This window comes from Copadichromis virginalis, linkage group LG18 (genome assembly GCF_057382275.1).
Source record: "Copadichromis virginalis isolate Kocher_CV1m ecotype Utaka linkage group LG18, C_Virginalis_male_GT1.1, whole genome shotgun sequence".
Lineage (NCBI taxonomy): Eukaryota > Metazoa > Chordata > Actinopteri > Cichliformes > Cichlidae > Copadichromis > Copadichromis virginalis.
The window spans coordinates 35,794,192-35,807,022 of NC_140635.1; the positions used below are offsets into that span (position 1 = coordinate 35,794,192).

General features: G+C 42.6%; 1 protein-coding gene across 1 annotated transcript; it reads right to left on the minus strand.

Moving 5' to 3' along the window:
* Positions 1-7,515: 7,515 nt before the first annotated feature.
* Positions 7,516-12,374, minus strand: en2b (engrailed homeobox 2b). Its single transcript, XM_085439629.1, has 2 exons — positions 11,575-12,374; positions 7,516-9,722 (listed from the first exon to the last, which is right to left on the minus strand). The coding sequence occupies exons 1-2, from the start codon at positions 12,038-12,040 to the stop codon at positions 9,406-9,408; spliced, it is 783 nt and encodes a 260-aa protein (XP_085295755.1). The 5' UTR covers positions 12,041-12,374; the 3' UTR covers positions 7,516-9,405.
* Between the last annotated feature and the right edge of the window lie 457 nt (positions 12,375-12,831).

Genomic DNA, 12,831 nt, shown 5'->3' on the forward strand with positions numbered 1-12,831 from the left:
CCCGCTCCCATCTCCCTGAGATACTTAAATTAAGACTGACCTTGTGCAAGAGAATAATGCAAATTGAATTAATTAATAATATGTATACTATAAATTTAAGAAAAACAGTTGCAACACGGTATAATATAGAAATATATGTGTAGAATATTATGCCTGACTAAGGTGTGTTCACAGGAAGTGTTATTGTAAAGTTTCACCAAGAATGGTTTGAATGAATTCCTGAAGCATTCTTTACGGCAGCAGGTACACATTAGTCTGAGGGAGAACTAGCTCTGCTGCCTCAGTGGAGTGTGTATGATGGGCTGTCCATGACGGAGAACCATTGTTTCATGACCATACTTCTGCAAAAAGTATGGTCTGCTCATCCCCTTATTAGACAAAGCGATTCTGGAAAGCCTCGGACGACTCAGGAGCAGGGAGACTATATTCAGTGGGGATGGAATGCTGCTGACCTCAACTTTGGATATAGCCAGGAGGTGGAAGGAATACACTGAAGACCTCCTTAATCCTACTGTCACGCCTTCCATAATGGAAGCGGATCCTGGGGATGAGGGGGACCCTTGCCTATCACTGGGGGTTAGGTCACTGATGCAGTTAAACAAATGCTCAAGAAGGGGTGTGTGCTCCAACTGTAGGGGGATCGCAATCATCAGCAAAAACTTTTGTGCCAGGCTACCAAAGAAGAGAGTTGAACTTGAAAGTTGATTCAGAAGCAAAAATGTGGTTTTTGTCTCTCAGAATAGCTTACTTATTTCAGCACCACATGGTGGCCCAGTACACACCAGTTTACGGCATGTAACAACACTTTACAACAACAAAATATATTAACAAATCAGGATGAATCAATGGAGCATAACATCTTAAATTCCAACAGAAATTTACATAATGAAGATCAAAAATGACAAACAATGCAAATTCAATTCAGTCTAATTCAGTTTTATTTATATAGCATCAAATCACAACAACAGTTGCTTTATGTTGTAGACCATACAATAATATAGACTCTAAAATAATACATAGACCAGTAAATCAAAGCAATTACCAAAATGAAATATTTGCCCAAAATGACAGTCAAACAATACTTTAAAACCACTTGTTTTATAAAGCTGAACTAATTGTTCACAAATGAGTAGCATGGTAACATAATGGCATTTCAGTGTTACACACTGCAATTTTTATGTAAACTGAAAGAGCAACAAAAATGATCTAAAAGGAGAACAACCATTCAGTGGCATTCATAACACTGTTTTCTATTTTTTTAAAAACATAAAGAACATAACAAAATATTTTAATATGGTTTAATATACTGAAGTGAAATACTGGCCTGTGTTCTCTATGACTACAGTATAGTACTCTTGTTTACTTTGTTTGTTTGTTTTTAATGAAAGCCCCGGGCCTTTATGTCATTAAGAAATTACTACAGAAATTTCTGCATTTTAAGTAATTAGTGAGTGTCATGTAGACACTTGGGTCAAGTGATGGCTTTTTAAGTAATGGTTTAATCACTGCCAGCTGGAAGGCTTGTGGTACATTAATAGGGATCGATCATATTTAAGATTTAGGCATTCATTTATAGCAGAACTTTGAGCAGCCTTGTAGGAATAGAGTCGAAATAAATGTCAGAAGAACTAAAGCAGCTGTTCGTCTGTGAGATGGTTATGAATAATTTCTCAAATAATGGTTACAGTTTTTTTGTCAGAGCTCTAACTTTGTCGGTCTGGCTACAGCGCTGACATGAAATCTGGGGTCGATCTTTTTTTTCCAGTTAATAACAAATAATAAGGTGTCCTACCTTTACAGAGGGCTTTTTTGTAGAGCAACAAACTCTTTTTCAAGGCTAAGTGAAGATCTATTTCAGTGGCCGGCTTTAATTTGCACAATTGTAAGTTATACTAGGGAGTTAAGTACTTCTGATTTGACGTTGTCTTTTTCAGCGGAGTCCAAGTGTCCAAGGTCAAGCGATGTGAGAAATGCACTGACTATGAACTATTAACAAGATAACCTTTGTGGGAATTGAGTTTAGGTGGCTTCTCTGCACAGTGTTGGGATATGGCATTGAAGAAGATAACAGTGAAGGAACTATATCCTTAAACTTAGTTACAACACTTTGGGAAAGACAACTACTGGAATGAAATGTATTTTTCATTTTCTCAATTCAATTCAATTCAGTAGTGACCTTAAGGTTCTAAATGCTTAAATGTTCAGTTTCTTTGCCGTATGTCGAGCACCAGAGTGTAAATCGAATGGTGGGTGGGCTCATTTATATTTTGAGAGAAAGCACGCGAGTCTAATAACAGATTAAATGCATGTTTGATGCTGTCAATTTAAGCACTCGTTATAATAATTTTATCTGAACTGAGCAGAAAATCAGATAAAAAGTTTGAGAATTCACATAGAAACTGTGCTTAAAGGCCAGAAAGATTAAAAAACAACAAATCAAAGCATGGAAAGGTGAAAAGTCAGGTTTTCAAATGAATTCAGTTCAGTTTTCAAATTCAAATTCAAATTTTATTTGTCACGTACACAGTCATACACAGTACGATATGTAGTGAAATGCTTGGACAACTGCTCGTGACCTAAAGAAAACAAAAAAGGAAAAGGCTATGAATAAGATAGGAAATAAATATGAAAAATTAAAAAGGGTAAATTTAACTAGGAAGGAATAAAATATAAATTAAGGTTAAAAATGAAATAACTGTACAACACAAATTAGAATGAAGGGTAAATTTAACTGGGAAAGAATAAGATAAAATATATAAATTAAAGTTGAAAATAAAATAACTGTACAACAAAATACACAATATAGAACTATATAAGAATGTATGAAGAAATATAAATAAATATATACACAATAACAGCAGCTGTACAAGTATTAACTGGAAATGAAGAATATAGTGACCAGTGTTGTGCAAAACCAAAGTCCAGAAAGTCCAGTGTGTGTGTAAGAACTGTATGTGTGGGTCAGTACTGTGTGGTGGTGTGATTGAGAGACCGTATCGCCTGCGGGAAGAAGCTCCTCCTCAGTCTCTCTGTGTTGGTCTTCAGGGAGCGGAATCGCTTTCCTGACCTCAACAGAGAGAACAGTCTGTTGTTGGGATGGCTGAGGTCCTTCACCATCTTCCTGGCCTTGGTCCAGCACCGCCTGCTGTAGATTGAGTGCAGGTCAGGGAGCTCGGAGCGGATGGTGCGCTCAGCTGATCGCACAACCCTCTGTAGAGCTCGTCTGTCCTGCATGGTGCTGTTCCCGAACCAGGTTGAGATGTTTCCCGTCAGGATGCTCTCTATGGTGCACGAGTAAAAGTTCCTGAGCACCTTGGAGGGCAGTTGGAAGTCTCTCAAGCGTCTGAGGTGGTAGAGACGCTGTCGGGCCTTTTTCACCACGGTGTTGATGTGACAGGACCATGACAGGTCCTGCGTGATGTGAACTCCGAGGTATTTGAAGCTGTCCACTCTCTCCACTGGGCACTCGTTGATGACGGGGGTCTGGTAGTTCCTCTCCTGCTTAGTGCTGAAGTCCACTATCAGCTCCTTTGTCTTACTGACGTTTAGAAGGAGGTTGTTCCTCTGGCACCAGTTCTCCAGATTCCTAATCTCCTTCAGGTAGGCCGTCTCGTTGTTATCAGAGATCAGGCCCACCACGACGGTGTCGTCAGCAAACTTGATGATGGTGGTGGAGCTGGTAGTGGCCACACAGTCATATGTGTACAAGGAGTACAGCAGGGGGCTCAGAACACACCCCTGGGGGGCTCCAGTGCTGAGAGTGGTGGAGGCTGAGACATGTCCGCCCATCCTTACTGCCTGTGGTCTGCCAGTTAGGAAGTTGGAGATCCACTGACACATAGATGAGCTGAGTCCCAGATGCTCCAGCTTGGTGGTGAGTGTGGAGGGAATTATGGTGTTAAATGCAGAGCTGTAGTCTATGAAGAGCATTTTAACATAATTCCCCCTTCTAGTGTCCAAGTGAGTGAGTGATGTGTGGAGGAGATGAGAGATGGCATCGTCTGTGGAACGATTTGGACGGTAAGCGAACTGTAGTGGGTCCAGTGTGTCTGGTAGTGAAGAAATGATGAAGTCTCTGACCAGGCGTTCAAAGCACTTCATCACTACTGAGGTGAGGGCTACAGGGCGATAGTCATTGAGAGAAGCAGGGTGGGGTTTCTTCGGGACAGGAACAATGATGGACTCTTTGAAGCATGTGGGGATCACCGACTGAGATAAAGAGATGTTGAATATCTCAGTGAACACAGGAGCTAGCTGGTATGCGCAGTCTCTGAGGATACGACCTGGGATGCCGTCTGGTCCTGCTGCTTTCCTGGTGTTCACTCTCTTGAAGGCTCTCCTTACTTCATGCTCGGAGATGACGAGCACGTTTCCGGTGCTGGCAGTATCTTCCTGTCTGCAGCCGTTAGCGCCGCTAACACTAGCATTGTTGGAGTCCTTAGCTGCAGCCTCGAAGCGAGCATAGAAAGTGTTCAGCTCGTCTGCCAGAGTCACGGCCGCGTTCGTCATACCGGTTGTTGGTGCTTTATAGTCCGTTATTGTCCTTAGTCCCCGCCACAGGCTCCTAGAGTCACTCTGTTGGAGTTGTGACTCTAGTTTCCTCCCGTAGCGCTGCTTCGCCTCTTTCACCGCCCTCCGCACGTTATATGACGCGGCTTTGTTTTAGTTGTATTTATACAGTGTTACAACATTAGTCACCTCAAGGAGCTTTATATTGTAGGATACCCTCTGCAATAATACAGAGAAAATCCCAACAATCAAACAACCCCCTTTGAGCAAGCTCTAGGCCACAGTGAGAAAGAAAAACTCCCTTTTAACAGGAAGAAACCTCAGGAAGTGGCAGCCATCTGCTGCGAGTGGTTGGAGGGTGACGAATTAAAACTCTGTCTGGGTTGTTGGTTGATTAACAAGCTGGAGTGAAGGATTGTTGCCACCTCTGACACAGTCTAACACCCACAGGATGACAGCATGAGAATAGCTGCAATTTATAGTTTGTAGAATTGATGTTTTTATGAGTTTTTGTATTCAAATGTTTTTGTATTCATGCATCTCATCACCCTGTTAATATAGAAACACAATCTAAGCTCAGGATAAAAAACCCTTAAGCTCTAAAATCTCCCAGCATGGTCCAATAGAGGGTCCAGTGTTACCTGCCGAGGTGTGAAAAAAGTCATCTGTCCCTGAACCCAGCCAAGTGCTTTTGGTGCCTTAACATAACCAAGCTACAATTTAAAATGGAAAGTTAAACTCATTGTGTTTAATCACATATAAATAAGAATACATGATCAAAGATATGATAAAAACATGTTAGTGTCCCTGCAAAGATGTCCTGGCTACACCTTTGCCACCTGCTGCTTTTTGCATGGACACCAAAAGCATTTTGGTTCTATGGCCAATATGCTCCCAACCCTCAACCTCCTGCACCCCCAGCTCCTTTTGACTGACATCCCCAGACTTTGCATCAAAACCCAACTCACAACAAGCCCCCCCCACCCCATCCCCCCCCACCCCCCACCCCCAAGTCAAGACTAGCTCTGCTCATCAAGTCAGAGACCGTTGGGCGTTACTTCCACATACAAGCCAGCTAAGAAAGGAAATGCAGATGAAGGCTTCTGCAGCCATTCAGAAACCCCAGGTCGCTGTTGCTGCTGCTGCCAGTGAACGCGCCTCAGACAAATCTCTGGCTTTTGGTTAATGGATCTCCCTCTGCTCTCCACATTTCATTCTGCTTCTGTTTGATTTTTCTTACCATGCACCGATGTTCAGGTAAACTGCCCTCAGACATAAACGTGTTTGTAAGATTTCAGTGATGCTATCAGGGTACTCTTTGGGCTCTGAATTTGCAGATAATTTTGGCTGTTGCTTTTCTACTGGTTTACCCTAATTTGTACAACACAGGAACGCTTGGTTTGTACTGATACATAATACTTAGATATGGATTGAAATGAATAATCTCTGGAAGCATTTTCTTGTGAATGAAAAGTCAAATTAACAACAGTTATTATTCAGAATTACGCTCCTTATTTGAGACTGGCTTATTTTTCAACGTGTGTCTTGCAAAAGGACAATCTATAACTGAATGATTTGCTGGATATTGCACTCTATAGATGGTTTCTAGTTTTAGCTGAAATAATGACCTTTTTATTCTCATATCATTCGTCTGTCTCTTGTCAGTCTCTTCTGCTCTTGTTTCAAATTGAATTTCAAGTAGTGTTGGTGTGCAAATTGCAAATGATCCTGAATTAAACATTATAATGAAAATGTGAGGGAAACCATGTAGATGCAGCTATGCAGCGGTCCTGAAGATCAAAGAATAAAGACGGTCAACTAATCTGGTTCAGATTTTCCCACATTAAGGAGTTTTGGGTGCAAGCCTGGCAGATATGTCGCTGTTAGTGTTGTCAGGCACCATATAGGGTGAGGCTTTTGGAAGTGACTGCATGTCTCGGTTCCTGCCCAAACTGCAGCTGAGGGAATTTGAAATTGTGCTCATGGTGAACACACTGTGTTGCATTCTGTCACACGTGGTCACAACTGAAATACGGAAACTGAGTGTAAATGATTTCTTTATGTGTGTGTGTGTCTGTAAATAAAATTATATGTGTGCGATGAATAGTTTCTTGGGTGTGTTCATGATTTCCATCAGTTTAAAGCCATAAGGGCTACTGCACCAATGATGTGATTGGAGATGAGAGTTTTTGAAACTGTTCTGTCACATGGGCCAATTTTGTATCCCAAAAATGCCTAGGTTAATAATCATGGATAGTTTCTTTCCAACTACATTGACGTGCTCCATATGGGTTATGTCAAATATGGAACTGTTTTTTATTTTAAAATAAAAGTCTCAAATAAATTTACAAATATTAAATCTCTCCATGATGAAGATACCCCTCTGCCCTCTTAATTTTTATCCGGACCCTAGCCCATGGCCTTAAATGTCATTCTACTGAGGGCTGCTGTGTGAAAAGCTTGCAATCATCGGGTCAACAAACTCAAAATTAAAATAATACACTTTTAGGAGGTTTAGAAGGGTTTTTTTTAAAGATGCCCTTTGGAAATGTATGGAAAACACCTGGAGATACATTTTAAAGGAACAGAAAAGTAACTTCTTCAGATTAGCTTTCTTTTTTAATGCTCTTTGTAATAAAAGTGGACCACAACTATCAGCTAAAATCGAAATTGTGATAAAGAGCTTTTGGCGATGATTGTATCTGACATGCTGTGGCTGAACTTCACAGCCTGAACAGGACCTGTGCAGTAAGTGGAGCAGATTACGGTAAAATGCAAACATTTTACGAAATGAACACCTGGGTTTTGAGTAGAGGTGCAGACGTGTTGAGCGCGTAACTTTGTGTGCAGACCGCAGGTGTCCTCCCTGTTGCGCTCTCATTATGTCATCCTAATCAGTATCAACACATTTCATTTTTTTAAAGTTACTTTTTTCCTTTTTTTTTCTTCTTTTGTCTTTTTGATGAATTTCGTGTTGTGAAATAAAAATATCTTAAAAGTCAAGTCTGCATTGTTGTCGTTTATTTACAATGACACCATTATAATATAAATTATTTACACGTTGTATATAAAAGAGAACCTCGGATGAGAGGGGAAAACACTAATATTTCATCTTTAAAAATATCGATTTCAAAAAGTCCCATTTGCCATATAGAAAACAGCCGCTCTCTTAACACCGTAATACTTTAAGGCAGAAACGTTTCCAGGTGCCTAACTCAATCCCAGAAAACATGACTGAGGCTTTAACATAAAATAAAGAAGTCCAAACATTCACTGCATCGTAACAATACGATTTGGTTCGGAGCCGGCAAACGTGTTCAAACAGAAAAATGATTGCAGGAAAAATAAGTTATGTAAACACCTGCGCGCGGGTGGATGTTTATTGCATTTAAAATAAGAGTACAAAGTATCTTCGTTAACAACAACAGGAAGTGTGTTCTTGAACATTCTCGGGTTGCCTGGAGGCCTCAGGATGATGCGGTTTGATATGAATGGAAATTTTAGCTATGGTCTACTGGCTTTTTAAGGCGATAGTTTATTTTTCGAAATGTCGTTGGCTTTCGGGAGAAAGTTAAAATAATAATAATAATAATAATAATAATAATAATAATAATAATAATAATAATAATAATAATAATAATAGCTAAAATCAGAAAATTCAAAGCCGGTTGTGTTAAGTTGTGTGCGCATCTACTGGCAGATATCAGAGAGCAATTTTGCTGCTAAACACTGGTCACCAGATTTAAAGCACACCTTTAACTCCAGACATACCGTGAGGTCTGACATTCCGCATCCGGGCGCAGGGCTGCTTCCACCACAACAAGCAGACCCGCAGGTCAACATTCAATACAGTCCAGCGGCATGACACAGCAAGAACAAAGAGGAAGCAAGAGGCGCTGCAGAAATGAGCCCCGTGGTCAGAAAGTACAGTAAGACAGGGAGAACACAGCGGACCGTTTGTCCACGCCACAGTTCCCGGAATGCAACAGAAAGAAATCTTTGGATATTAGCTCAGAGTTTTCAGACAGGGCTGCAGTGCGCGTGATGCTTGATCGCGTGATCACCTGCTCTCGAGCCCGTCGTGGTTTCGGCTGCAGCTGGAGCCATTTTCCTCCTCTGCAGGCCCACAATATCTAAGTTCTATCCACTCTGCTTTTTCTGTGCGGGCAGTTAGGCCACACTGCAGCGCGATCACTGTCACACATGGTTTGTTAGTTTTTATTTATTTTTAATTCCACGATTCGAAATCTCTTGTGGGCACGATGTAGCAGGCACGCAGGTAGGATGTGTCACATGACGCTGACACCTACTAAACCAGGAACATGGCTCCTCAGCTGTTGTCCGAACACCTTTGACCCTGTTTGTTCCGGGTTTCCATCGAGTGGAATCCCTGGCCTGCAGTCAGGTCACAGTAACAGAGGTCTGCCAGGAACCAGCGACTTTAAACTAATTCAAGCTGCGGAGTACACTTAACTGTTTTAAAAGTAGTTCTTAAAGTCGTTTATTTATTTTTATTCTACCTAAAGATATGTTATCCCATACTTCGATGAGACTGGAATTTATTATATGTCTTCTCGGTCAATTTTAACAGAGCAGCATTAGTATTAATTGTTCGCCATGTCCGCAGATATTTCCGTTGGACCCTGAATGCCACATTGGTCGCGGTTTCAGGCTGCAGCGAGTGAAAACGGTGGAGATTCCGGCTGTGACATGAATGCGGCTCCATCTTGACTTGAGCTGGGCCTCGTCATATCTACAGCCCTGAGTACACAGTATACAGCCATAATATCTCTGTCACAAACAGAGAGGTGTGTGTGTGTGTGTGTGTGTGTGTGTGTGTAATTGAAATATGAACGCTGGTGATTTTATTGCATGTTCAGAGTCAACTGTCATCCTCTAGTCGCTGTCCGACTTGGCGTCCTTGGCTGTCGAGTGGTTGTACAGTCCCTGCGCCATGAGATGCAGCGCCAGAGAGTTTTTATTCCCGGATGCCTTCTTGATTTTGGCACGCTTGTTCTGGAACCAGATTTTGATCTGAGACTCGTTGAGACCGAGGTCCTGGGCCAGGCTCTGCCTCCGTTGTTCGGTCAGGTAGCGGTTGTTCTGGAACTCTGTTTTTAACCGCTGGAGCTGCTCCGCGGTGAAGGCCGTCCGAGGCCGTTTGTCTTCTTTACTCGGGGTCGGCGCTTTCTTTGGTTTGCGAGATCTGGGCCCTGAAGTGCAGCGGGAGTGAAACAAATGACAGCCAGTGGTTAGAGTCAGTACCGTGGACTTTTCACACGTCACATTTTTACACCTCAGCTGTATTTACAAAAATGAAACGGGCTCAGTTATGAGTGGAAAACTTCTCTGTTCACATTTGCGCCAAATTAGGCAAATTTATCCTCGCGGCCAGGACTCACGTGACCTCCTGACAAAGCTGTTTAGATTCGGACTGAAGAAGAAAGTCAGTGACATGGGGCTAATCTAGTTGATTAGTTTTTAGCAAGTCTAATCTTATTTTAAAGGACATATTGGTCACAACCTTTAATTCCATCCAACTGGATGCAATGGACCACACTGGGCATTAAGCACAGCTTAATGCTGAGGAGGAGAGGGTGCAGATGGGGGTGGGGTTTGGAGATGAGGAGGGATGGGGGCGTTGGGCGCCTCTTTCCCTCTCTGTAGCATAGGAACTCTATTTTTTAAAAGTACTTTTCTTTTGTCTCTGCACTGACATTGAGGTGTTTCTGCCGTGGTGGGATCAGGTGGACCATCCATGAGAAATGATTGAACTCAGTGTAAAAGACAGTAGGCGTACCTGCTCAGTACAGAACTCCCCATCAGTACAGGTGCACATGAAGCAGCTGCGCTGAAGGCCTGCATGCACTCTGACCTGGTCACGCGCATCGGGACGCTGTAACGTGCGCCGGGGCTCAGGTAACCGGACCGGTGCGCGGACGGAATCATGCGAGGGAGGCTGCGGGCTCTCCGGCCAGGAGCCTTTCATGAACTCGATGAACGCTTTTTTCTTTCGATTCATCGATTTAAATAAATAAATAAATAAACAAATAAATATTTTTGTTAGGAATAAAAAAATAAATAAAAAAAACTCTTCCAAACGCGTCTTCGATACATGACTACGGTCTCTTCCTGTGCTCGGCTGCTGTGCTGTAGCATCGTTTTAGCAGCTGACATGGTGACAAAGGAAAAGTCCAAGTTTCCACGCATCCGCTGGCTGAATGAGCCGAGCCCGTTGCAAACTTCCACTTTAGCCCTAAAAACTCCCAGAGAGAGGGACAGGCTGGAAACAGGCTTCACCGCGATGCACCATAACGTGAGGGAAATGCTCCATTTGCAAACATTTACTACGCAGATGTGGGGTTTCTTCTTCTTCTTCTTATCATCATCATCATTATTATTATTATTATTATTATTTATTTTTTTTTACAAGTGAGATGAAATAAAATAAAATTAACTTTGGAACTGTGTTCTTAAGCATTTTTAGATTGAACCGACGGACTTTGGATACACAGCCTTCACTTTTTAGACTACCCCATTGTCAAAAATATGCTAATAGAATATTAACAAAGAGGACTGGGGAACAATGGCGTTAACTTGGTTTTACTTCACTTCAATATCATTTAACTTTACTTTCGACTCATGTTTAATTTCGTCGTTTTTTCAGAGCACTTTCCAGCCGCTTCGTGGATTTTGTTTTTATTTTAAAGCTACATTCAGATTGAATTCTGTACAGAATAGAAACGAGTTTCCAATATGCGTCTAAATTCATGTGAAATCTGCGCTCAGACTGCTCCTGTCATTTCAGGTTTAAAGTATGAAATTATTACTCAAACATCAGTTGTGTTGATTTAATGATGAGTTGTTACAAGTGATGAGTATATTATATGAAGGTGGGGGTAGAGGCCATTACTTCGGCACTGCTCAGAAAATGATGCAATAGCAGCTTTTTGGCTCCTTCCTGAAATTCAGCCTTTAAAGTGACTCTGAATTGCAAAGAGGAGCTGCCTTTTCCTTCTTTTGCTTTTCATGAATTAGACCTGGATGAGGAATGTTTTTACTAACCTGATGACGGACGGTCCGAGTAGCGAGTACAATACACCCAAGCTGGCCACAGCATCGATTTGGCCGCTGTGGCAGTGCTGGCCTGAGGGCTGCGGCAGCAGTCATTAGCCGCCACATCGCCGGGCCTCCTGGCGTCAATGTCCGGATGCTGGTCTTCATGCTCTCCTGGGTTCTCCTCTTCTTTGCCTCCTGCTCCACCCTGCCGAGGGTTAGCACTTTTGGGAGGCTTTCTCCCTGTCAGCTCCTCTCTTTGTATGAGCACTCCAAGAGCGTCTCCCTGCCGATCCGGAGCCCCATCCTTCCTCTTCAGGCCGAAGTCCGGCCTCAAAATGTTGTCGATGTAAAAGTTAGTGATCCTGTGAGACTGTTGGTTGCCAGGTGGCTGCAAGAGGGGCAGGATGGCCCGGTTGGACTGCTCCCCGGAGTCCCGTGGGCGCTCTGGGTCTCGGCGAGCATTTCCTTCCATTCTGATGAAGCCTGAGCAGCTTCAGCACCTGCTCCCTTCCGCAGCGTAGTGTCTCCAATATCACTTTATTATCAGCTAATATCTATATTTGTCGCTGCAGTGAGAAGAGCGAGTTGGAGCGTGGCGCAGTAGTTTGTATTGTTTTCTGTGCAAACGCGCCTGTGGGGAATTTGACAAAGGAAAAAAAAACATGCTTCAGTTTGTGCTCCTCACTCCTCGACCTGCAGCTCACCTGCGTCACTTTGAATCTCATAAAACTCCATTTCGTTTGTTTGCTTTGTTAAATCACTCTTTTGATTTTCTTGCTCCCTGCACACAATTACTGACGCTCCAGCAGCTCCAAGTGCGCTCATCAAGACGCCGCTCAAATACTTTCACTACTGATTTTTGGTTTTCATTTCTGATTGGCTGCGAGACACTGCGATGACGTCGTACTACGGGTCGTTCAGACACGTGCCTCCGACCAATAGAGGCAGAGAGTTGGTGTCATGTGAGGTTCCGGAATTCCCGGGAGGCGCAAATTAATCCAATCCACTCAGTCACTTTACGGTGCATTCAGGTTCCAGCGGAAAATTCCACTTCTCTGAATGTTTGAAGGTTCCGTTTGACCTCTGGAGTCACACTAGCAGAAACAATACTCAGAAATTGGTGATGACATTATTTCAGTTCCACACAACTCCTTATTATCTCATTACAACTACAAGACAAACAGATAACGTGGACAGACACGAAGAACGAAAGCTTTGATCTTCCAGGCGCTACCAATTCACATCCAACATCCCAATGGAAAA

Coding starts and splice junctions, on each gene's coding strand:
- en2b (XM_085439629.1), bottom strand. CDS start 12,040: ATGGAAGGAAATGCTCGCCGAGACCCAGAGCGCCCACGGGACTCCGGG. Junction 9,723..11,574: donor CTCGGACCGTCCGTCATCAG/GTTAGTAAAAAC, acceptor GCTGCACTTCAG/GGCCCAGATCTCGCAAACCA.